The 26,567-nt window shown below is 37.8% G+C and overlaps 1 protein-coding gene across 1 annotated transcript in view; it reads left to right on the top strand.

Moving 5' to 3' along the window:
• TTN (titin) overlaps window positions 1-26,567 on the top strand; it is a 265,933-nt gene that overhangs the window by 80,321 nt on the left and 159,045 nt on the right. Inside the window, 43 exon segments of the mRNA XM_046658450.1 lie at window positions 45-326; window positions 1,360-1,638; window positions 1,761-2,042; window positions 2,796-3,074; window positions 3,191-3,478; window positions 3,634-3,912; window positions 4,005-4,283; window positions 4,392-4,670; window positions 4,789-5,076; window positions 5,207-5,494; window positions 6,035-6,316; window positions 6,581-6,859; window positions 6,978-7,259; window positions 7,413-7,691; window positions 7,793-8,080; window positions 8,269-8,547; window positions 8,642-8,920; window positions 9,020-9,298; window positions 9,438-9,725; window positions 9,869-10,156; window positions 11,469-11,750; window positions 11,990-12,268; window positions 12,692-12,973; window positions 13,090-13,368; window positions 13,874-14,161; window positions 14,270-14,548; window positions 14,659-14,937; window positions 15,026-15,304; window positions 15,873-16,160; window positions 16,308-16,595; window positions 17,068-17,358; window positions 19,147-19,434; window positions 19,999-20,091; window positions 20,211-20,496; window positions 21,291-21,474; window positions 21,674-21,763; window positions 21,857-22,124; window positions 22,228-22,488; window positions 24,104-24,313; window positions 24,524-24,601; window positions 24,745-24,771; window positions 25,184-25,243; window positions 25,551-25,634. Of these exon segments, the coding sequence (XP_046514406.1) occupies window positions 45-326; window positions 1,360-1,638; window positions 1,761-2,042; window positions 2,796-3,074; window positions 3,191-3,478; window positions 3,634-3,912; window positions 4,005-4,283; window positions 4,392-4,670; window positions 4,789-5,076; window positions 5,207-5,494; window positions 6,035-6,316; window positions 6,581-6,859; window positions 6,978-7,259; window positions 7,413-7,691; window positions 7,793-8,080; window positions 8,269-8,547; window positions 8,642-8,920; window positions 9,020-9,298; window positions 9,438-9,725; window positions 9,869-10,156; window positions 11,469-11,750; window positions 11,990-12,268; window positions 12,692-12,973; window positions 13,090-13,368; window positions 13,874-14,161; window positions 14,270-14,548; window positions 14,659-14,937; window positions 15,026-15,304; window positions 15,873-16,160; window positions 16,308-16,595; window positions 17,068-17,358; window positions 19,147-19,434; window positions 19,999-20,091; window positions 20,211-20,496; window positions 21,291-21,474; window positions 21,674-21,763; window positions 21,857-22,124; window positions 22,228-22,488; window positions 24,104-24,313; window positions 24,524-24,601; window positions 24,745-24,771; window positions 25,184-25,243; window positions 25,551-25,634 (10,689 nt within the window).

The raw sequence follows: 26,567 nt of genomic DNA, 5'->3' as shown, positions 1-26,567 counted from the left end.
TTATATCTGTTCTCTCCTAATCTCCTCTTTCCTTCACTCTCTAGAACCACCAAAGTTTGTAAAGAAATTAGAAGCATCCAAAATAGTGAAAGCAGGTGACTCAGCACGACTTGAATGCAAGATAACTGGATCCCCAGAAATAAGAGTTGTGTGGTACAGAAATGAACATGAACTCCCAGCCAGTGATAAATACAGAATGACTTTCATTGACTCAGTTGCCGTCATTCAGATGAACAATCTCGGGACTGAAGACAGTGGGGATTTCATTTGCGAGGCTCAGAATCCTGCTGGCAGCACAAGCTGCAGTACCAAGGTTATAGTAAAAGGTAGAATTCTCTTGCTTCTGTTCCTCATTACCTGAAACTCACCTTCCTCTCTCCAGCTGTCATAGCTCTCTATTCTTTTACTGTCATTTTAGCTTCCATTTGAGATCACAGGATATTTTCCTAAACAGTATTATTTCCCTTTTTAGACGTTATTTCTTCTTAAGCTTTGCTTACATGTAGCTAGTCATTCTGGGATATTTTTCTTGCTCTTCCAATGCCGCAATTCTGATGACCTCAACACATTAACTAAGCAGTTCAAATCTGATGTTTCAAAAATATGTAAAAACACAAAGCAGGCATTTTTAAATTGATTTTTTGCCTTCAACAAACTTATAAATATATCATCTTTACTATAATCTTTATCATCAATAACAAAAAGAATTTACTACATATATGCAAAAACAGGACAATTATATATTTTTCCTCCATCTCAAGAACCATTTCCTATCTTTTAAAAATTATATCAATATACCTTGATGCAAATAATACTTGCATATTCTACTCCCATTTTACAGTATTTTTGTCACAACTACCAAGTTTGTCATGTTGTGAGGCAGTTAGTGCAATAACCATTTGTTGAAGTGAACACTTCGATCACAGATGTTGTGGTGATGACTTCCAAGTGTCTCGATTGTAGAGCATATACAAAAAATTTCATCGCTGAAATCATATTAATTAATATACTTGGGTTTGGGGTGTTTTTCTGTTTTTTTGGTTTTTTTTACAATTTTTGCATCAATCTTTAGAGTCCAAGATAAATTAGTAAGGCGCAGTCGCCAGAATGTTGGACTTCTCAGTAAGGACATCTAGGGTCTAGTTGGGGTTCTCTGCCAGTGAAGTTGAGTGATTTCGTAAAGACTAATGGCCCCTCTGAAGCTGTTATTCTTCCTCAACACTAAAGTGATAGTGCTGGACACTACTTACCAATTGTAGTATCTGGACTCTTTCTTCCAATTTAAAAACAAAGAAATAAAAACTTCTCATTCCGTGAAATTAAATAGCCCAATTCATGAGAAATTCTTGTTTTTTACAGAACCACCTGTTTTTAGCAGCTTCCCTCCTGTAGTAGAAACCCTTAAAAATACTGAAGTTAGTCTTGAATGTGAACTTTCGGGAACACCACCATTTGAGGTGGTATGGTACAAAGACAAGCGGCAACTCAGAAGTAGCAAGAAATACAAGATCGTGTCCAAAAACTTCCATGCAAGTATCCACATTCTCAATGTGGAAACTTCAGACATCGGTGAATATCACTGCAAGGCACAGAATGAAGTGGGAAGTGATACTTGCATTTGTACTGTACAACTGAAAGGTAAGCATATTTCCTGCCTGTGGCAGAAATGGCAGGAATGTGCAAACTGCTTATTTTTTTCCCCTCTCTTCCATTATCTGGACAATCTTTTCAACAATTTCCATCCGTCTTTTCCTGTTCAGAACCACCAAGATTTGTGTCCAAACTGAACAGCCTCACCGTTGTAGCTGGTGAGCCCGCCGAGTTGCAAGCGTCCATAGAAGGCACCCAGCCTATTTATGTCCAGTGGCTTAAAGAGAAGGAAGAAGTGATTAGAGAAAGTGAAAACATCAGAATTACACTTGTGGAAAATATTGCAACTCTGCAGATTGCAAGAGCAGAACCAGCTAATGCTGGGAAGTATATCTGCCAAATCAAGAATGATGGCGGAACGAGGGAGAACATGGCCACATTGACTGTTCTAGGTTGGTACAGTAGTCCATTAACAGAAAGTGATGCCAACTGCTGAGATAGTTACTAAGACTTACTGGTAGAATCTCCTTTTCTGACTTTCTTCTAGAACTATATTGATCTTCACCTATTTGAAAGGTTAGGGAATTTCATCGATCTTTCAAACACTCTTTTCTGTTTCTGTACTCCTATCAAAAATTCACCATTTGTTTTATTGTTTACTTACTACTCTTCTTGATGGATTAACAAATATAATCAGGACTATTTTTTGTTTAAGCTTAAAAAAAATTGGGAGCCCAGCATACGCTACGTGGAAATTTTGTTTCCAAAATACTAGTCTTCAAAGCTGACAAGAATATTTGATAGGAAAGGCACGTTCACCTCTGGGCACCTTTAATTTCAACGTAGCAGTTGTTTGGATAGCAACTTGAAAAACTGTCTTTAGCACTTTAAAGTAGAGCAAAAGTACTGAGTATGCATAATAACATGTAGTTTTTTCTCTAAAGAGGTCAAGTTCAAATCAATATACATTGTCTAATGTACATTGTCTGAATTGTTTTGAAAGTTGACTAGTCCACAAACATATTACTTAATAATAACTCCTATAATTTCATGACAGTGTGTAATTATGCAATCACATTTTAAAGTCTAGAGAGAGAGCCCTAACATAATCATTATCATTGGAAGAAACAATCTTAGTGAATTTGGCAATAGAGGCATAGTAAAGATAACAGACTTTGACAGATGGCTATCCGACTTTATTTCAGAGCCCGCAGTCATTGTCGAGAAAGCAGGATCAATGACAGTGACTGTAGGAGAAACGTGCACTCTGGAGTGTAAGGTGGCTGGCACACCCGAACTCTCAGTTGAATGGTACAAGGATGGAAAGCTGTTGACAAGCAGCCAAAAACACAAATTTAGCTTCTACAACAAAATCTCTTCCTTAAAGATTCTCTCTGTTGAAAAGCAAGATGCAGGCACATACACTTTCCAGGTTCAAAATAATGTTGGAAAAAGCAGCTGCACAGCTGTGGTGGATGTCTCAGGTTAGTTCCAATGCATTCCTCCCATTGCTTATGCAAATTCCGTTCACGAGTTTCCTTCTCTTGAGTCTCTCACATTCTTTGAAATCATGACGAGTCTCTTACCTTTCCTTACACAGACCGAACGGTTCCTCCTTCTTTCACACGAAGACTGAAAGATACTGGTGGGGTTCTGGGTGCTTCTTGCATCTTGGAGTGTAAAGTAGCTGGATCATCACCTATCTCTGTTGCCTGGTTTCATGAGAAAACTAAGATTGTCAGTGGAGCAAAGTACCAAACCACGTTTTCAGATAATGTCTGCACGTTGCAGCTGAATTCCCTGGACTCATCAGATATGGGCAATTACACATGCGTGGCTGCTAACGTAGCTGGGTCTGATGAATGTCGTGCAGTGTTGGCTGTACAAGGTCAGTGTTAGACACTCGTACCTTTTCTTCCAAATTCCTCTTTGGGCGCACATCCAGGTTGACACACATCCAAAAGTGCTCTACTTTTTTGATTCAAAATTGCAACTAAATTTGAAGCTTATGGGATCTTTTCATTGTCCTCCATGTCTATGTAGAACCACCCTCTTTTGTGAAGGAACCTGAACCTTTGGAAGTACTACCAGGCAAGAATGTCACCTTCACAAGTGTTATTAGAGGAACCTCTCCCTTCAAGGTTGGCTGGTTCAGAGGTGCCAGAGAACTGGTGAAAGGAGACAGGTGCAACATCTATTTTGAAGACACTGTGGCAGAGCTGGAATTATTTAATGTCGACATATCTCAGAGTGGGGAATATACCTGTGTGGTTTCTAACAATGCTGGCCAAACATTCTGCACTACTCGTCTCTATGTAAAAGGTTTGCTCAAGTGCATTTGATCGTCCTAATTTCTGAATACTGACGTCTTTGTGTTTTTATTGTGTTTAACTGCTGTGCTTGTCACTCACCAGAACCAGCTGCATTTGTGAAGAAGTTAAGCGATCATTCAGTAGAACCGGGGAAGTCGATAATTCTGGAGAGTACCTACACTGGAACACTTCCAATTTCAGTTACCTGGAAAAAGGATGGTTTTAACATAACTCCATCTGAAAAATGCAACATAGTCACAACAGAGAAAACTTGCCTCCTGGAAATTCTGAATAGCACAAAAAGAGATGCAGGACAGTATTCCTGCGAGATTGAAAATGAGGCAGGAAAGGATGTGTGCGAAGCTCTGGTATCTACCTTAGGTGTGTTGTCTTATTCTCTCGTAGATGATTGGCATGTGTCTAACATGAAGCATTGTTTGCTTGGTTTTCTTGAACTCCGATTGCTGATTGTGAGCCTTTCTTCTTTAGAACCACCTTATTTCGTTACGGAACTGGAACCTCTGGAGGCCTCGGTGGGAGATTCAGTTTCTTTACAATGCCAAGTTGCTGGGACACCAGAAATTACAGTGTCTTGGTACAAAGGAGACACCAAGTTACGGCCAACTCCTGAATACAGGACCTATTTTACAAACAATGTGGCCACACTTGTTTTTAATAAAGTAAATATCCATGACAGTGGAGAATACACATGTAAAGCAGAAAATAGTATAGGAACTGCTTCTTCTAAGACTATCTTCAGAATTCAAGGTAATGACATTATTTGAGAAATTCAGGAATTTCTTTTTTCCTCATCTGAACTTTTTATCTTTATGGGAAATTTTCATTTCATCTACTAATGCCTCAAGTATTACTTGTCTGCCTACAGAGCGCCAACTCCCACCTTCCTTTGCAAGACAATTAAAGGACATCGAACAAACTGTTGGGTTACCGGTTACACTCACTTGTCGATTAAATGGCTCTGCACCCATCCAAGTGAGCTGGTACAGGGATGGGGTACTCTTAAGAGATGATGAAAATCTACAGACATCATTTGTAGATAACGTAGCAACTTTAAAAATTTTGCAAACGGACTTGAGTCACTCTGGCCAGTACTCTTGCTCAGCTTCTAATCCACTTGGAACAGCATCTTCAACTGCTAGACTGACAGCAAGAGGTTTGTTCCCATGTTAATCTTTCTCTTTGCAAACCATGACTTCTTACGCATTGTCAAAGTAGAAATGGCTAGTGAAAAAAAGCAAAAAGAAAACCCACACCACATGTTGTCTTTTCTTCTCATCTTCCAGAACCTAAGAAATCTCCCTTCTTTGACATCAAGCCTGTATCTATAGATGTTATAGCTGGGGAAAGTGCTGACTTTGAGTGTCATGTTACTGGTGCTCAACCAATGCGAATCACTTGGTCAAAAGATAACAAGGAGATCCGTCCTGGAGGAAACTATACAATCACATGTGTGGGAAACACTCCCCATTTGAGAATTCTTAAAGTAGGCAAAGGAGACTCTGGTCAATATACTTGTCAAGCAACCAACGATGTCGGCAAAGACATGTGCTCAGCTCAACTCAGTGTAAAAGGTATATTACATAACATTTACCAATATTTTCTCTTTCTCATATTTGTGTAATTGTCTTCTAAAAGTTTCTTTAGTTTTTAAATATTTGGGGTAAACTAACTGGATCATGTTAGAATTTGTATTTTAGTGTTGGAGGCAACATTAATGAAAGTTCTGTTTTCTCTTTATACTGTTCTTTGTTAGTGTATCTCTAAGTATAATCCTATCAAAGAGTGTTGTTTAACTGAAATGTGTTAAATGTTGTTTCAATTATCCGTTCTCTTTTTTTATTCTTTACTGTTATATGGCATTCTAATTTATCATTACTAAATTTTGATCAAATACCTCTATAGTACATTAACTTATATATCTTAGCTTACATATCCAAAAATAAACCCATCAACTAAATTCTCTATTTAAAATGTTAAAAGCTTATTTAGAAAAGATAACATATTTTGCCACAAAATTCTCAGAAAGTCTTTTCTTAATAATAAACCAGTTTAAATATGTATTTATGAGATCTTCAACTATACATAAGCTATTTTTTCCCTTGATTTACTAGAACCTCCAAAGTTTGTTAAGAAATTAGAAGCTTCAAAAGTTGCAAAGCAGGGAGAATCCACCCAACTGGAGTGCAAAATAAGTGGTTCCCCAGAAATCAAAGTGTTGTGGTTCCGAAATGACAGTGAACTTCATGAAAGTTGGAAGTACAACATGTCATTCGTTAATTCTGTGGCATTGCTTACCATCAATGAAGCCAGCACTGAGGACAGTGGGGACTATATCTGTGAAGCTCACAATGGTGTTGGCGACGCCAGCTGTAGCACAGCGCTGACTGTTAAAGGTTAGACACACTAGGCTTCTTCTTTCTTCTTCCTTCTCCTCTGATTTAGATCCTTTCTCAGCAATGTTATGAGCTCCAAAATAAAAAGGCTTGTTAAGGGACTTTCCTTGCAATTCTTAAACTATTTTTTATGAATTGTTGTGTCTTATGTTAGCATACTGTCATTTGGTCACACCAGTCACTCTTAATGATTCTAGATTCTAAAATATGTTTTTCCTTCTTGGTAAGCAAATATCCTTATTATTTATCTTCTTTTTCTGGTAGCACCTCCTGTTTTCACCCAGAAGCCTTCTCCAGTAGGAGCCCTTAAAGGTTCTGATGTTGTCTTCCAATGTGAAATTGCGGGAACACCCCCATTTGAAGTGGTGTGGGTTAAAGATCGAAAGCAAGTTCGAAGCAGCAAGAAATTTAAAATCACTTCGAAAAATTTTGATACAAGTCTTCATATCCTTAATCTTGAAGCCTCCGATGTAGGAGAATATCACTGCAAAGCTAGTAACGAGGTGGGAAGTGACACGTGTGTTTGCACTGTCAAGTTCCAAGGTTTGTATACAGGGCACAAAATTATATACCTCTTCGTTTCATCTTTTCTTGCTTTGTTAGTAATTTATGTGGCTGTGATTCTCTTTTTTTTTCTCTAATCACAAATTTCTTTCATTAGAACCTCCACGATTTGTGAAAAAGCTAAGTGACACCTCAACCCTTGTTGGGGATGCTGTTGAGTTACGGGCTGTAGTGGAAGGCTTCCAGCCAATTTCTGTTGTCTGGCTGAAAGATAAAGGGGAAGTCATCAGAGAGAGTGAAAACACTAGGATTTCATTCATTGACAACGTTGCAACTCTCCAACTTGGGAGCCCAGAAGCATCTAATTCTGGAAAATATGTGTGCCAAATCAAAAATGATGCCGGAATGAGAGAATGTTCTGCAGTCTTGACTGTACTAGGTTAGTAAGAAAGTACAGCCTGAGAAAAAATCAAGTTGACTGACCCATGATCATTGTCTACAAATATTACTCTTACCCAGTCATATCTTGATTACACTCTAACTTAGTTTGGAAGGCGACTTCATTTTCAATGCAATGTACTTCTTCTTTTAGAACCAGCCAGAATCATAGAGAAGCCAGAACCCATGACGGTCACTACCGGAAATCCTTTTGCATTAGAGTGTGTAGTGACTGGAACACCAGAACTTTCAACCAAGTGGTTCAAAGATGGAAGAGAATTATCTGGAGACAGCAAACATCACATTACATTTGTCAACAAAGTGGCTTCCCTTAAAATCCCCTGTGCAGAAATGAGTGACAAGGGATTATATAGCTTTGAGGTGAAAAACAGTGTTGGTAAAAGTAACTGCACTGTATCTGTCCACGTTTCGGGTGAGTAGTATGAGGTTTTAATGAATATATAATTTTTTATATTTTTCCCAGAAAAAAAATAAAACTTCTCTTTAAACGGAAAACTACCCTTCTCCACACAGATCGAGTCATCCCTCCTTCCTTCATCCGCAAGCTGAAAGACCTGAACGCCATCCTGGGGTCCTCAGCGGTTTTGGAGTGCCGAGTCGCTGGCTCGGCCCCGATTTCCGTTGGCTGGTTTCAGGATGGAAATGAGATCATTAGTGGGCCTAAATGCCAGTCCAGCTTTTCGGAAAATGTCTGTACTTTGAATCTGAGCTCACTGGAGCCCTCTGACACAGGCGTCTACACATGTGTGGCTGCCAACGTGGCTGGTTCTGACGAATGCTCAGCAGTCCTGACTGTGCAAGGTCAGTGTGCAAGGATCAGGCTCCTGCTTCTCTAATGTCTCTTCCATGTGATTTAGTGCCTGCCTTGTGTGCAACTTCTTTATTTTGTCTTCATTTTTAGTCTTAGTTCTCTTTTCTTCAAGTAACAAAATCACTTCTCACTTGGATTTCCTTTTTCTCTTGATCTCCCCCTCCTCTGGGGTATCTAGAACCACCATCTTTTGAACAAACCCCTGATTCTGTGGAAGTTTTACCTGGAGTGAGCCTCACATTCACCAGCATCTTTAGAGGCACCCCTCCTTTCAAGGTCAAATGGTTTAAGGGCAGCAGGGAACTGGTGTCAGGTGACTCATGCACCATCTCTCTGGAAGATTATGTCTCGGAACTGGAGTTGTTTGAGGTGGAGCCACTGCAGAGTGGAGACTATTCTTGCCTCGTTACTAATGATGCTGGCAGTGCTTCCTGTACCACACATCTGTTTGTGAAAGGTTGGCTCTTTTCTCCAATTCATGTATCTTTTAAATTTTTTTCTAAGTCTTCATTTGAGGATGTCAAATTTACCCTCACATTTTCTTCTTATAGAACCAGCCACCTTTGTGAAAAGATTGGCTGATTTCAGTGTGGAGACAGGAAGCCCCATAGTTCTTGAGGCCACATTTACTGGCACGCCGCCCATCTCAGTGAGCTGGATGAAGAATGAATTCCCTCTCTCACAGTCTCAGAATTGCAGTATTACCATGACAGAAAAATCTACGATACTGGAAATTCTTGACAGCACGATAGAAGATTATGCACAGTACAGTTGCCTGATAGAAAATGAGGCTGGTCAAGATATTTGTGATGCTCTGGTGTCTGTCTTAGGTGTGTTGACAGTTACCTCTTTTTATGGCTCTTTTCTTTCTTTTAAAACATTCTCTTTTAGTTCGCATGTCTGATTGATTACCATCCTTTATCTCTTAGAACCACCTTATTTCATTGAACCTCTGGAACATGTGGAAGCAACCATTGGAGAACCTACAACTTTACAGTGTAAAGTGGATGGAACTCCAGAAATTAGAATTTCTTGGTATAAAGAACACACAAAGCTACGATCAGCTCCTGCATATAAGATGCAATTCAAAAATAATGTTGCCTCCTTAGTAATCAACAAAGTGGATCACAGTGACGTGGGAGAGTATTCATGCAAGGCAGAAAACAGTGTGGGGGCAGTTGCTTCTTCAGCTGTGCTTGTCATCAAAGGTGATGATGGTTTTGCTTAACAAGTCTTGCTGTGTGTTGATAGGTTCTTTTCTTAAAAACATCAAAATTTTAGTAGATTGAAATATATTGCAGATGTTTTCTCTCTTGTAAATAAGGATTATCTGTAACTTCTTTATAGAGCGCAAACTTCCACCTTCCTTTGCGAGAAAACTAAAGGATGTTCATGAGACTCTTGGCTTCCCAGTTGCATTTGAGTGTCGCATCAATGGCTCAGAACCTCTTCAAGTGTCTTGGTACAAGGATGGGGTACTTTTGAAAGATGATTCTAATTTGCAAACATCTTTTGTTCATAATGTCGCAACTCTTCAGATTTTGCAAACCAACCAGAGCCACGTTGGTCAGTACAATTGCTCAGCTTCTAATCCTCTTGGGACTGCTTCATCCAGTGCCAAGCTCATTCTCTCAGGTGAGTAGTTCATCCCATTACCCTTTTCAATATAGAGCGGCTTCATGGCTCTGGGCCACCAAAGGAGTAGGGCCACTTCATTTCTGCTTCCTGACTGGGAACATGAAAACTGAAGTCACCTTGTTGGTCTTCATTCTTTTCAGAGCATGAAGTTCCTCCTTTCTTTGATCTAAAGCCTGTCTCAGTAGATCTGGCTCTTGGAGAAAGTGGTTCTTTTAAATGTCATGTAACTGGAACTGCACCAATCAAAATCACTTGGGCCAAGGATAACCGAGAGATTCGCCCTGGTGGCAACTACAAGATGACTTTGGTTGAAAATACTGCCACTCTGACAGTTCTCAAAGTAGGCAAAGGTGACGCTGGGCAGTACACCTGCTATGCAAGCAACGTTGCTGGAAAAGATTCTTGTTCTGCTCATCTGGGTGTACAAGGTACTAGTTTGAGTAAAGTAGCAAGGTCTCTTACATTTTCAATATCTTAAAATACGGGAGGAAGGGTGTGCCTGAAAGTTACGTTGCAGACCATGGTCTGGTAATTGGAAGTGATCAAATGGATCCAGAGCCTTTCAAATGAGTCAAGTTTTTAGAAATTTTATTTAAAAATGTAAAACTGGTAAAACATGGACTGAAAGTCCACTTTCAAAGGCTAAAAGTAGAGACTAGAGAGAGAGTGAACAAAAACTTTTCACAGAATTGCAAGAAAATCCAAATTTGAAAGAAATTATCTTAGGACAAAAAAGAAAGTCATCTCAAATAACTTATTTTCCACAGTAGTTTGTGAATTAATGGATTTTGTCCCTCTGGGGGATAGCAGAGCCCCAAACTATCAAGGCTTTCAAGAAGAGTCAGATTGTGTCAACTTCTTTTCCTCCACTAGCCCCACTTAAATAATAGCAGGAATAATAATAGGAAGCTAAGGGCTGGGGAGTACATCAATATCTGACATTATGGGAGGCAATCATCTCTTTCTATGGCATGTTCATGACTGCTGCTGTCAGAAATTAAATACTTAACTCATAGAGCTGCTGATCTAACCCATTAGAGCATTTTTAAGGGATTTTGTGGTGATGGTTTATAAATATCTTGAAATTGAAATAGAATTAGATTTATCAGCCCATTTGCTCTATGACATATAGCTAATCATTTTCATCTCCCTAAGCTTGAATTTTTTGCTTCAGTTAATGAAGAAAGTATTGCTCTCCTCACTTCAAAGGGGAATTATGAAGGTTTGCAGAAATATCTATTTAAAGTCCATAAGAGAAAGTGGCACTTTTAAAAAATATTAAGATATCTGACCTAGTTTTGCTATTTGACTCTTCATGGTACATAACTGATATCTTTGCAGCCATAGGAAACAAACAGTCACATACAGGAGAGAAATCAAACTCTCTTATTCCCTGTGAACCTCAGAGTGCCTCCACCAACAGATATGCTCTGCCTCTGAGCTCGAACTAAAGAAGTGATTCTTTGGCTGGGAGGAAGATTGTACAATAGGCATTAATGGCTCTTCCTCCTTCCTTTTGCAATAATATTTGATGTGGGTACTCACAAAAATAAATGTATTTTATTTTAGGAATTTTCTATTTAAGTTTCACTTAACTATTCTTCTTTGAACTGCATCAAATAAATTTGCTTTCCAGAGCTAAAGATCTCTCTGTTTGACAGAGATTTCTTTTTTCACTTGATTTTGAATTATACCTGTCTTTTCGATCCCTTACCTTGTGTTTTCCCTCTTGGTTCGTAGAACCACCCAGATTCATTAAGAAGCTTGAACCTTCAAGAATTGTGAAACAGGATGAATACACAAGATATGAATGTAAAATAGGAGGGTCTCCAGAAATCAAAGTTTTATGGTACAAAGATGAGACTGAAATTCAAGAGAGCAGTAAATTCAGAATGTCATTCCTTGACTCGGTGGCGGTGTTGGAAATGCACAGTCTCAGTGTTGAAGACAGCGGAGACTACACATGTGAGGCCCGCAATGCAGCAGGCAGCGCCAGCAGCAGCACTTCCTTAAAAGTTAAAGGTCAGATCTTACTCTTCCTTTGTGTTTTTCACATCATCTGCTTCTCCAGTTGTCCTCTCAATTTCCTGCTCAACTCTCTATTGATACCTTAAAAAGTTTTTTAAGTAGAATAGAAAATGGAAGGTTATGTTTTCTTTCTCTATGACAGAATGGAAAACTGATTCTTACTTGTAACTATATACTTACAGAATGCCTCCTAATTTTCCTTTTTCTCTAACTCAATTATCTTCCAATTTTAGAACCACCCATTTTCCGCAAAAAGCCTCATCCTGTTGAGACACTGAAAGGAGCTGATGTTCACCTTGAATGTGAGCTTCAGGGTACTCCTCCGTTTCAAGTTTCTTGGTATAAAGACAAGAGAGAACTCAGGAGTGGCAAGAAGTACAAGATAATGTCTGAGAACTTCCTTACGAGTATTCACATCCTGAATGTCGATGCTGCAGACATTGGGGAATATCAGTGCAAAGCCACAAATGATGTGGGGAGTGACACCTGTGCTGGTTCCATCACTCTGAAAGGTTAGAGTGACTTCATTCTCTTCTGTTTACTATTTTCCTTCTAATTTTAATATTCTTTTGGCCCCTTAGCTATAGCCCAGTCCTTTATCATTAGCTGTCTCTTCTATTCCCTTTTTTCCTTTCCACATTCTTTCATGCTTAGTGTACATCCCATTTCTAAATCCTACCAAATCCAAATATCCCTTTAGACAATTTTTCCAATAGGTTTTGATTGATTTAGAAAGCTGGAGAGGACAAGATGTTCAACTCCTTCTGCTTAATACAAACTCTAATGTGACCCTGCTCCCATCCACCAAAAATGCCTCTTATTTAAGAAATGAGAACAACACTTTATCACTAATTTGATTCCTAGCATTCATGACTCGAGGGAAATACTATTAACCCCGCACATTTTAAATCCCTGATTTGCCTCTTCTTCATCAGCACCACCAAGATTTGTGAAGACGCTCAGTGACATTTCTACCATCGTTGGTGAAGAAGTTCAGCTGCAGACTGCTATTGAAGGCGCTGAGCCAATTTCAGTGGTGTGGTTCAAAGATAAGGGAGAAGTTGTTAGAGAAAGTGACAACATATGGATTTCTTATTCAGAAAACATTGCAACCCTACAGTTTTCACGAGCAGAACCAGCCAATGCTGGGAAATACACCTGTCAGGTCAAAAACGATGCTGGAATGCAAGAGTGCTTCGCCACACTATCTGTTCTTGGTTAGTACGAATAGGATGTTATCATGAATACGAGTCACATGCTTACCAGTATCTGTGTTTTCCTTGGTTTTTCAATTTGCTTTTAAAATTTGGATGCAATTTATATCTCATTCCAGAACCTGCAGCAATTGTGGAAAAGCCAGAATCCATACAAGTTACCACGGGAGATACCTGTACCTTGGAGTGCACGGTCACTGGCACACCTGAACTCAGTACCAAGTGGTTTAAGGATGGAAAAGAACTGACAAGTGACAGCAAATACAAAATAAGCTTCTTCAACAAAGTATCTGGCCTTAAGATTATCAACGTGGCACCCGGTGACAGTGGAGTATATAGTTTTGAGGTGCAAAATCCTGTTGGCAAAGACAGCTGCACAGCCTCAGTTCGAGTCTCAGGTTGGTTGGTTGGGCCTTTGTTTCAATGTTACTACAATGTAGTTCCTGATTTACATATATGGGTATGGGAATCTCCATCTTATAGAGTGTGACATGAGTCTGACATCTTCTGAATCAGCAAAATCAGAAGTAACATACCTATAGAGTTAGAAGAAAACCAAGTTCAAAAGTTTCTCATGGAGGAATTCCCACAATTCAGGGTGGGAGGAGTGAAGTCTAGTCCCTGGAAAGGATAATGTGGTCCTCGACTATCACTTATGCTGAAATAATTCACCATATAATCATTCACAGCAGAGAGAGATCAAAATCTCTAACAAGTGAACTAGCACATCTTGTCCCTTGATTCTCAAGGCTTTGGATTGTGTGAACCCATAGGGAATTCTTGGGTACTCTCGCAAAAGGGCCAAATGGATCTACAGATAGTCCATCAAAAAGACAATAATTCTCTTTTCAAATCATTTTATAATGGATGTCCCTCGTTTGTTTGATTTTTTATCACATTCAGACCGAATTGTTGCTCCTTCATTCACAAGAAAATTGAAAGAGACAAATGGTCTGTCTGGTTCCTCGGTTGTAATGGAGTGCAAAGTCTATGGATCACCTCCAATCTCTGTCTCCTGGTTCCATGAAGGAAATGAGATCAGCAGTGGAAGGAAGTACCAGACCACCCTGACAGATAACACTTGTGCTTTAACTGTGAACTTGCTGGAAGAATCAGATGCTGGCGACTACACATGTGTAGCTACTAACATGGCTGGTTCTGATGAATGCAGTGCTCCTTTGACTGTGAGAGGTCAGTTAAAAATACAGTGAAGTAGAACTCCATTTCATAATTTATTAAACATTTTTATCAAAACTCAAAATTATTAAATTTTTTTCTGGTATGTGCTTTTTTGTGTAGAACCGCCATCTTTTGTTCAGAAACCTGATTCCATGGATGTTTTAACTGGAACCAATGTAACTTTCACGAGCATCATAAAAGGAACACCTCCCTTCATGGTCAGCTGGTTCAAGGGTAGCAGTGAACTTGTACCAGGGGACAGATGTAATGTGTCTTTGGAGGATTCAGTTGCTGAACTGGAGTTGTTTGATGTAGATACAATGCAAAGCGGAGAATACACATGCATAGTCAGTAACGAAGCTGGCAAGGCTTCTTGTACAACACATCTCCATGTAAAAGGTTGGTTTGACTCCTATTCCACATTTTTACAGTGAACATACATGAAGTAATATATATGTCTATATCTGTGTGTATATGTGTTTGATTTCATATTTTCAATTTTACTATAGCCCCAGCCAAATTTGTGAAGAGGCTCAATGATTACAGCATAGAGAAAGGAAAACACCTGATCCTAGAGGGCACCTACACTGGAACTCCTCCCATTTCAGTTACATGGAAGAAAAATGGCATAAATATCGCTCCTTCTCAGAGGTGTCATATAACCACAACTGAAAAATCTGCGATCCTGGAAATTCCAAGCAGCACAGTAGAGGACGCAGGACAATACAACTGCTACATCGAAAATGCTTCCGGAAAAGATTCCTGTTCAGCACAAATCCTGATACTAGGTTTGTTATGATTGCACATTCATATCTTTATATCCAAATAATCATTCTGGCATGTCTCCTTCATGACTCATTTCTCTCTTGCCTGCAGAACCACCATATTTTGTCAAGCAGTTGGAGCCTGTTAAGGTGACCGTTGGAGATTCTGCCTCTTTACAATGCCAACTTGCTGGGACCCCTGAAATTGGGGTATCCTGGTATAAAGGAGATACAAAATTGAGACCCACTGCCACCTACAAAATGCATTTTAAGAACAATGTTGCTACCCTGGTTTTCAACCAGGTTGATGTTAATGACAGTGGAGAATATATCTGCAGAGCTGAAAACAGTGTGGGAGAAGTGTCGTCATCCACTTTCCTGACTGTTCAAGGTGATTGCAATATTTTAAAAGTGAATGAATTTATGTGTCTTTTGAACAAGATTTAAAATATCTGGCAAGGGGCTTCCTTTAAGGAAAATCTTCCCAAATCCAAAATTTTCTGCTTAAGTAATTCCATCTGTAATTAATGGCTTACTTTTTCTGGTCTTTACAGAGAGAAATAAGATAACTAAATTTTCAGTTAGAAAGATCATGTAATCATTTGTCCCTATGATTAAATCTTTCATGAGTGGCCATATTTTTAAAATTCCACTCCATGAATGTCTCAATCAGATTGCTAGAGAATCTGCTGCATGCGCAGAGATGTACCTTAAGCCAATCAATTTCTCTGTTGGCTTACATATTTTTGCACCAACTGTGCCTTAGGGTGGCCTCAGAGTGAAACTGTTGCTCCAAAAGTTTACTTGTTTTTCTTTGTGTCTAAGTTAATTCAAGAGATGTTAATACCTCCTAATATTTTTATAGAAATACCATTATCTCTATAACAATAATTGTAAGAAGAATATTCAGTAAATTAAAAATGTCCAGTAGTATTCATCCTTTAATTCTATTCCTACAGAGCAAAAACTTCCACCATCATTTTCTCGACAATTGAGAGATGTTCAAGAAACTGTTGGACTGCCAGTTGTTTTTGAATGTGCCATAAATGGATCAGAACCTATCTCAGTGTCTTGGTATAAAGACGGCAAACCGTTGAAAGACGGCCCAAACGTACAAACATCGTTTTTAGATAATGTAGCCACTCTCAATATTTTTAAAACAGATCGGAGCCTTGCAGGCCAGTATTCTTGCACAGCCACAAATCCAATAGGGTCTGCTTCTTCTAGTGCCAGACTCATTCTCACAGGTTTGTGGATTCTTAAACTTCTTTCTGTTTCTGTAATTAAAATTTGTATAATCAAATACAAAATAAGGGAGAAAACATCACAATTTCTGTAAACTGGGATGATCCAGATATAGAGCCTGAAACCTTGTCTTTCTGCTCTCCTCTTAGAGGGGAAGAACCCGCCCTTCTTTGACATCCCCGTTGCCCCTGTGGATGCTGTGGTGGGAGAAAGTGCAGACTTTGAGTGCCACGTTACTGGGACACAACCAATAAAGGTCGGCTGGGCCAAAGACAACAGAGAGATACGAAGTGGTGGAAACTACCAGATTAGTTTTCTGGAAAACAGCGCCCATCTGACAATCCTGAAAGTAGACAAGGGAGACTCTGGACAATATACCTGCTACGCTGTGAACGAAGTGGGAAAGGACTCCTGCACAGCTCAACTCAACATAAAAGGTATCGTTTATTTCACACAGAGTCCGACAAGATGTAATGATTTTATATTCTATCCTAAGGGGGCAGTTTTATTAGGACAAATGAAATTCAGGACATTTTTAAACAAATGACATAAAAATGTTTAAAAGGAAATAAGTTTCTCTATAGAATAAGTGATCTTTTTAAATGTGTATTTTTCTAAAATTTTATATACCCTACATAACCCTAAACCCATCCCCCTCACTTTTTTTTGTGACTATCTGGTTTTGTAAATGGCTGCAAGTTATTCTTATCATCCATCCCATAAATCAGAGAATCATTTAGAGCAAGCTTGTGGAAGAGGCTGAAATGTTTAAGGACATACACTGATGTGCTGTATTTAGTTGGTCAGCATTGACTTTTAATGAAAGATACGACTTCTTTTTCTTGAAAATCCTCATGTTACTGACCTGCTTCTGGATTCCACTTCATATATCCTTGCAATTTCTTACAGAGCGGCTCATCCCACCAAGTTTCACTAAAAAACTCTCAGAGACAGTGGAAGAAACAGAAGGGAATTCTTTCAGACTTGAGGGCCGCGTTGCGGGTTCCCAGCCTATAACTGTTGCTTGGTACAAGAATAATGTAGAGATACATCCAACTTCTAACTGTGAAATCACATTCAAGAACAACACACTCCTGCTGCAAGTCAAGAGGGCGGGCATGGGCGATGCTGGTTTGTACACGTGCAAAGTGTGGAATGATGCAGGCTCTGCTCTGTGTACATCTTCAATTGTTATCAAAGGTTAGTTATCTTCACCCCCCCCCCCCCCCGCCAGCCTGTTGTGTTTTCATTCTTATTAGATAGCCATGTGCATTTCTTCTGACACACGCATTTCTCCTTCAACTCTGTTGACCAAGTTATAACAGATATAAATATACATTATTTAATTGGCTTGCCATAATTCCATACATGTTTACTTAAAATACATATTATTTGTAATTTAATTACATGGCCCAGCGAAGTAGGTGTCATAAAATAGACTAAAATCTTAGCTTGTAACTCATATCCTAAAATTCTCTCAGGCAGTTAGAAGTCTAAGTCTACTTTGAAATTCATGCATAAGTGACATATAAATTTTTATGAAGCACATTTACTTTGAAAAATTCTTAAATTTTCATCATTGAATATTGCATTAGCTTTGCCTATTCTAAGTTATATGACATTCGGAAACATTCTGTTTTCGAAGGACATTTCTAAAGGAATTTTGTTTGGCATATATTGCCCAAAGATTTTAGCCTGTAAATGAATATTCATCCTAGACAAAAGAGTAAAATTTGCACAAAAAGAAAAAATGATGAGTGGGAAGACGTTGTATATCATTATAGAAGATGTGTTTAAATACACAGTCATGGCTTGAGGCAAAGCAATAGACTGTATTGTTTAAGGAGCTCTTCTCTATCTGACCCTCTGACTGCAAGGACTTCATCCAGGTGGTTACAATGCACATTCATCAAAATAACTTTACAAACTAACCTCCCAGAGCGGCTTGGAACCTGATTACCAACTCTGATGACATTCTTGGCTATTTCAGGGTGCACAGATATTGGGTTAATATCATTAATAGATTAATATCACTAATAGGCTAATATCATTGAGTTGTCTTAAATTTCAAATTTCATCACTCATTTTATAGGATTTAAGTGTGTTCAGTTTTAAAACATGTTTAGTAAAATGAAAAATGTGCGCTTGGCAGTGGCTTATATTCATGATTTACATTCCTGATGGTTTTGCCATTGAGTAGATAAATACTTTCTATACAATTCTGAGGCTATTTATCTATAGAGTTTAAAAGGAGAGTAGATATCAGAAGTTTTAATCTTTAAATCTTGAATATTGCCTTATTTTTCTTATATATAGGTCTCAGAACCATTGAATGAAATCATTACATAGCACTGTGTTGCAATTGGCCCTTCTAGGATGTTACTTGTGTCTTCTTCACTGGTTTCCAGTTGAATACTGAGCTTCAATTCCTAATTCCGTTGGGCAAAGATTGGATTTTTAAATGCTACTGGAGCTTCATTTAATAGCTAAAGATGAACATCAGAGAAAATCACATATTAAGATGTGGGCTCATGGATTACTCGAATGGTGGCTTTCTTTCCCAGATGGTAGCAAGAATTGCAACTCTGGATGAGCAGAATTCCCCAATAAGCTCCTAGTTTTTAGGGTTCAGCGGAAATGCAGCTGTATGCAGCTTTGAGAGAATCAGTAGCATGCTACATGGCACAGAAGTTGATGGTAACTGCCAGGGCAATGTTTGCAGTGCTTAATCAGGACACAGATGCTCGGGTGACTTATGGGCAGCATGGCATCTGTTCTTTGCTTGTTTTTAAACCTTTCTCTTTTTGTAAAATCCAACAAACGTAATTAGTGCCTTCAGAGAGGAACCAACCCGGCTCATGGTTCAGTTCTACTATAGCAACCAGTGTTACCCGTCAGAGGCAAAATTCGTTGCTTTTCTGGAATTTAATACTTTTTTGCCTTCTGTTCCTTTTCAGTTTATGTATAAAAATGCCTTTTTAATTCCAGAACCTCAGAAGCCACCTGTGTTTGATCAGCACCTTACTCCAGTAACAGTGAGCGAAGGTGAATTCGTGCAGCTCAGCTGCCACGTCCGGGGTTCAGAGCCGATCAGGATCCAGTGGTTGAAGGCTGGCAGGGAAATAAAACCCTCAGACAGATGCAGCTTCAGCTTTGCTAGTGGAACCGCTGTGCTGGAACTCAAGGACGTGACTAAAGCAGATTCGGGAGATTATGTGTGCAAAGCTTCAAATGTGGCTGGAAGTGACACTTCCAAATCAAAAGTGACCGTTAAAGGTACAGACACTTCAAAAATATTGTTCAGATTAAGCCTACAACTGCTCACATTTATTTTCTTGTTACAATTTAGATACTAATGGAATTAGGTTTTTAGAAACATCACTTATTGCTGATTTGCAATTTATAGCCTCCTCATTATAACTGAAGTATTAGATAATTTAATGGAAATAGTATCAATACAAATTGTCTGAAATTACTCCAAGTTCACCATCATATTTCTTGAACCTCTTTTCATCGTATCCAAGAGGGGGTAAGTCAGTGAAGTTCCAAAAATGATGCTATAATAATGTGACATGAGGTAGCCTGATAGAATAAAGCCAAGTCTAGATATAAGACTTGATATGAATACGATTGTAGTTCAACCTGATGGGATAGCTGCAACTGGTTATAAATGTCTATGAACCTGCCTTGTCTTCTGTAATCCACTCTCATACACAGCGAGGCCTAGAGTGCACAATATTTTCGACACTGCCAAACTCCTAAAACTTATTTTCCAAAGGGAATTATTTATTACAATTTTAAGGTGATGGGGATAACAAAACCTGTAAATGTATTTTTTAGACAAACCAGCTGCAGTCCCAGCCGCTAAGAAAGCAGCAGTGGACGGGAAACTCTTCTTCGTATCAGAACCTCAGAGTATCAGAGTCGTAGAAAGTAAGTACTTCATGAAAAGTGCATCTTGGCCTATCTTGTACGTTTTACTACTGATTTAACTTTGGAAGAATCGATTTTGGAAAATGGGTATTTATTCATTTGTTTTCATTATTCCTTAGAAACCACTGCAACATTCATTGCCAAAGTTGGAGGTGATCCAATCCCAAATGTTAAATGGACAAAAGGGAAATGGAGACAACTGAACCAAGGAGGTCGCATTTTTATCCACCAGAAAGGCGATGAAGCAAAGCTGGAGATTAGAGACACCACGAAAACCGACTCTGGACTATACCGATGCGTCGCATTTAATAAACATGGTGAAATTGAAAGTAATGTTAACCTACAGGTGGATGAAAGGAAGAAACAAGAGAAAATTGAAGGAGATCTTAGGGCAATGCTGAAAAAGTAAGTTCAATAAAAAACCACACATAGAATTTTTCATTCACAAAAGACATATCTCAAGAGGTGTGGACCCTCCAAGATTCAGATTATGAAAGAACATAAGCACACAGACATTTAAACAGAAACAGATAAGAAAATACACAATATTTTAGTGGAAGTTAGTGGTTCATTAAGATCAATTTCTGAATAATCATGAGAAAGTTTGAGCATGAGGTGAATTTTTATTGAAATTTTAGACAAAAGAAATGGCCCATAAAGAAACCTGTGTCTAAGCATGAAATGTTTGCTTCTCTGTATGATTTCTCATGCTCAGAATCATTTTCTAGATCAATTATTTTAAACATTTTCCATAATTACCAGTAATTTCAACACAATTTATGTGTCAACATAATTACTGGATTAATTATTAAATTCATCAACATTTAATTTCCACACATCTTTCCCATGACATATGATATTTATCCTTTATTAATGCTTTCCATTGCTGTCATTATTTTTCCTTATGGTTCTTTCATTGGACTCTTTGGTTGTACAATTTACAAAAATGTTCCTGTTATTCTTTCCTTAAACTCTTTGATCTTTGTAACAATGGTCCAATCTCAATCCACTTTATTTCCAAACCCACATTTTTTTTATTGTCTCACAGTTATCATGGTAAAATTAATATTTCTTGAATAAAGGACACAGAGCTACTCCTTTATGAGAAAAAAACTCAATGACATTTATAATCTTTGAATGATGACAATTCAAAATAAGTAGAAGACAGATGATTTACATTTATTCCTTATTTCATTTAGGACTCCAGTCTTAAAGAAAGGAGCTGGAGAAGAAGAGGAAATTGATATCATGGAACTTCTCAAAAATGTTGATCCTAAAGAATATGAAAAATATGCCCGTATGTATGGAATCACTGACTTCCGGGGTCTTCTTCAAGCATTTGAACTGCTAAAGCAAAGTCAACAAGAAGAGACACATAGATTGGTATGATCTTTTGTAGATAACATCATCTTTAAAAATTCACATTTGAAACATCTAACATATGCCCCTTGAATTTCCAGAACCCTCTAGTTGCATGAGATCATTTGATATAACCTAAGCAGTATCAAGAACGGAAGCTGAATATAATCCTCTAATTCAAATTTTATTTGATATGTAAAACTTACACTATTTTTCTCCTCAGGAAATTGAGGAAATAGAGAAGTCAGAGAAGGAAGAAAAGGAATTTGAAGAACTTGTATCATTTATTCAGCAAAGGCTGTCACAGACAGAGGTAAAATGATTTAGGCTGATAATAAAATGAATAAATTATTGGGAATTATAAGAGAAGGAGTGACTAATGTGTTTTAATTCTCTATTCTTCTAGCCTGTCACTCTGATCAAGGATATTGAAAATCAGACAGTTTTGAAAGATAATGATGCTGTGTTTGAAATTGATATTAAGATTAATTATCCAGAAATCAAACTCTCATGGTACAAAGGGACTGAAAAACTGGAACCCAGTGATAAATTTGAAATAAGCATCGATGGTGATCGACATACACTCAGAGTCAGAAACTGTCAGCTTAAAGATCAGGGCAATTATAGATTGGTGTGTGGTCCACACATCGCTAGTGCTAAACTCACTGTAATTGGTAAGTAAAAAGAGTTTTATTAAAAAAATCTTTTGAGGTGAATTGACTGTTGAGCACTTTGCATGTGATATTGAACAAAATGTGTATTGTGTCATATGAACAGAGCCTGCTTGGGAACGGCATCTTCAAGATGTTACTTTGAAAGAAGGCCAGACTTGCACCATGACATGCCAATTTTCTGTGCCAAATGTAAAATCTGAATGGTTCAGAAATGGCAGAATCCTTAAACCCCAAGGTAGATACAAAACAGAAGTGGAACACAAAGTCCATAAGCTGACCATTGCAGATGTTCGAGCAGAAGACCAGGGACAGTACACCTGCAAATACGAAGACCTTGAAACATCAGCAGAGCTCAGCATTGAAGGTGAGTGAAAGACTGTGGATGGAGTTATTGCAGCAATATGTCGTGCAGGACCCCTGCAACTCTGCAACCCTGCCCTCAAGCATATCCCGAAGTGTTCCTGTGTTCTAAGTTCCCAACACATGTACTCATTACATTCACTCATATCTCAGAATTCACACAGAATCAAAAAGGAAATATTCACATAAGTGCTGAGTCTTTTGCATAGTCCTTTTTGACCAGAAGCAGATTTCAATCTAAACTAAGACATGACTTTCTAACAGTTATTTCTGTTGAAAGCCTAAATTTCATAATTCTCACCTCTATGATTCTCACTCCTGGAAAGAAACCCTTAGAAAGGACCAGATTTCATGGCTATATATCTAGAGGATCTTGGCTAGGAGTTGATATTTTGTTTACAGGAATTAATTTGAACTCTATTTGTATGAAATGTCATAAATAAAATTAACAACATATGTGATGTGTGATTAGCAGCTATTTATCAAGAATAATTATTTCATATGAGGATCCTACTCCAGCCCTCAGAATCTGAAATAAAGTGAAATCTCAGGATTTAAGAGCAACAATATTTATTTCCTAATTCTTTGATCGTGTGCACTGTCTGAAGACACCCTTGGACTGTATTGAGCAACATTTTGGCTATAATGATAGCATCTACTTCCAGTTGTTGGTGCCCATTTATAGTTGTTGAAAAACAACTATATGGCTTCTTATTTACATAAGCACTTCAGTTTCTCTGACTTGCTTTACAATGGATATCAATGACTGGTATTTTAAAGTTCAATTTAAATTTAAATTTAAAATTAAAATTTTAAATGGTTTTCAAATTAAAGGATCCAGTTGAAAGTGCTTATCATTTTTTAAATAATTACATATTTTTAATATGATCTTTCAAAATAAAAAGGTCTCCAGAGTACACATGATGTCTCAGATGTTCATGATGCTGTTATATATTGAATGCTAGACTTCCAGGTAAAATTTTGCAGAAGGACCCACCACTTCAGCCAGTTCTCCTACTAAACCCCCTGCCATTCCCAGTGGATTGACTCGTGCATGCCCTCATGTGCTCACAAGCAGATTTCAGAACTCTGAAAAATGAACCCTTTGAAATCTACAAGTGTAGATTTCCTATTGAGTTTGAAATTATTTCATGGGGAAAGTTATACACATTAGATAACATACAATTCTAGATCCTGAGTCGCAAAATTATTTTACTGAGGAAAGAAAGAATTTCAAAGGGGAATAGATTATAGAGTAAAATTAAGTTTATGTTCCCTTTACTTTGAACCCCCTCATTTCACTAACATTTTTAAAGTTTAATTTGGCTTTTGGGTTACAAGCACCCTTGCCCATTGCCTTCATGTAAGTATTTAAGGACTCTCAGGGATTTCTTTACAATTTCCTACATTGATCCTGCAGGAATACACTTAAGTATTGAGAAAATTTTTGGTTACTGATGCGAAGAAAAGCATTTTCTTCTTGTTTTATATTTTTAGCCCTTTTGGCTATTTTCCAATTGGATAAAAAGATGGAGACTTTAAATATCTGGGGGGAAAGCACAGTGAAAGAAATGCCTCCCTATACAATCTAACTTTGAACTTTCTTTGTGCTTAAACAGCCGAACCAATTCAGTTTACGAAACGCATACAGAACATTGTGGTGAGTGAGCATCAATCTGCCACCTTTGAGTGTGAAGTGTCCTTCGACGACGCCATTGTAACATGGTACAAAGGACCAACAGAACTGACCGAGAGCCAGAAATACAACTTTAGAAATGATGGTCGCTGCCATTATATGACCATCCACAATGTGACCCCAGATGATGAAGGTAATTTAATTGACAGTGTCCCTGTGAATATATGATTTAAACCTTATCTGTTTTATATATTTCTACCCTACTTTACATTCATATTCTGTAATTCTATATAGAATACTTTGTTAGGAAAGACACGTATGAGTAAATACATACTATATTTAAACAAAGAGTGTTATTTACAAAGACATCAGAAAGCAAAACTTTGATGATTCTCTTCCTTAGGTGTCTATTCAGTAATTGCTCGCCTGGAGCCAAGAGGTGAAGCGAGAAGCACGGCAGAGCTGTACTTAACAACCAAAGGTCAGAAAACACCACAGGAAAATCAGATTGCAATCTTCGAAGCAAAGTAGCTTGCACAGACAAAACGCAAATACAAAATGTAATTTTAAATACAATTAATGTAATCCTAAATACCAAAATGTAATTTTTTTTCTCTTTTTCAGAAATCAAACTTGAGATGAAGCCTCCTGGTAAGTTAAAAAAAAAAAATCCTTGCTTACAGTACATTCAATGTGATTTTGTAAATGATGGAAGCCAAACTAAAATTATTATTGCCAAACTAAAAATATTATTTTTTTCAATAAAATATTATTCAGTAAAATTATTATCAGGAAAATAGTACAATTTGGGAAATTAGAGAGAATAAGGTTACGTTCAACTGATATCTAGGATCACGCCAAATGGTGTGGCCATAGAAAAAAACAAACTTTCCCAGGGAATAAACTTGCATATGTGGTTGCATTCAAAAGAATCCTAATATCTTTGTGTCTACATGTTAGATGCTGCTGTTGGAAATGCCTGACCATCAAACACATCTTAGTTGTCTAGTAAATATCTATGTTTTCAGTCTCCCTCTGCTTATCATTAAATGTCCCTTTTCAGATATTCCTGACTCCAGAGTTCCAATCCCAACCATGCCTATCAGAGCAGTGCCACCAGATGGTAAGACCCAGCATCGCGATGCCTTGGCTAGAAGCAGCAACATTCCACCACTAGGAAATCAGCAATGCCAAACCAGAGCATAGAGCAACAGATCCTGCCATGTCATAGTCTTTGCTGTGTAATTAAAACTCAAAGCAAAAGAGTAGTTACAATTATCAATATATGCTACTTTTATTTGTTCTGGTTGATGAATTCATACTATAACATCTTTGAAGTACTGAAAGAAATGTGTTGAGACTTTTCCTTATACTCCACACAAAATAGGGAACCAAACTGTTTTACTGATGATGCCATTTATTTTCTTCAGAAATCCCTCCTACGGCTATTCCTCCTATCCCTCTGTTACTACCAGCACCTGAAGAAAAGAAACCACCAGCAAAACGTGTTGAAGGTATTACATGTTATCTACCTAAATGTCAAAATACCAAATTTAACTATTGCAGGCCTGGAAAATGTTATTTAATGCAACACATTGGCCCTCTAGTGGTCACTAGGTTGAATTGTCTATCAAAATATAAATTATTTGCTCTAAGTATTAACTAACTAAATGTGTAAGACATGTGCCTAAAATTCTGAAAATCATCAGACAAACCAAATGCGATGCTTACTATTAAAATATGTTAGTTTAATGGAATCACTTAAACATTAATGGCAAACTGATTTCACGTTTCCTATTTTCCTAACTACACACATAACAATAAAATAATGGAATCAATTTCTAGTGAAGCTTATGGAAATAAAACATACTAGTTTATGGTCAAGTTACAAAATACAGTTTGGTTTTCTTCCCAATTACAATGTCAACTTCTCTTTAAAATTCACTATTTTGTTACAAAAAATACGATTTAGAGTATTTATATATTTGATTTTTTTAAAGCAAAGGAATTCACTCACCAATAAGGAGCTCTTGAGTGTACCAGGGAATTGCCCCTCTCAAATATTTCAATAGATAAATTGTACTATTTGTGCCCCAAAACTGCTCAACTAAATCAGTCAACAGACTGCCTGGGACTTTCTGGAGTTCTGGGGAGTTCAGAATTGCTTTCAGAATTCTCCTGGCATCATCAGAAAAAATTCTGCATGCCAAAGTCACATTTTTCCACAGCCACTATTGTACTGGCTTCCAGGGTTTGACGGGCTCATCCCCTAATATCCACTACAGCTGGTGTCAAAAACTTGAGCTAGTTTTCAGCCAGCCTCAGGGGAAATTCAGTTAAAAAAAAAAAAACATAACTTCCAATTTTGTGACTAATACCACTCAATAACAAAGAAAAGCATTTTTATAATCTGTATGAACATAGTTAAATATATTTCATCTACTTCT

This window comes from Equus quagga, chromosome 4 (assembly GCF_021613505.1).
Source record: "Equus quagga isolate Etosha38 chromosome 4, UCLA_HA_Equagga_1.0, whole genome shotgun sequence".
NCBI lineage: Eukaryota > Metazoa > Chordata > Mammalia > Perissodactyla > Equidae > Equus > Equus quagga.
Note: the sequence above shows the minus strand (reverse complement) of the source record. Positions and strands in the feature narration are given on the sequence as shown.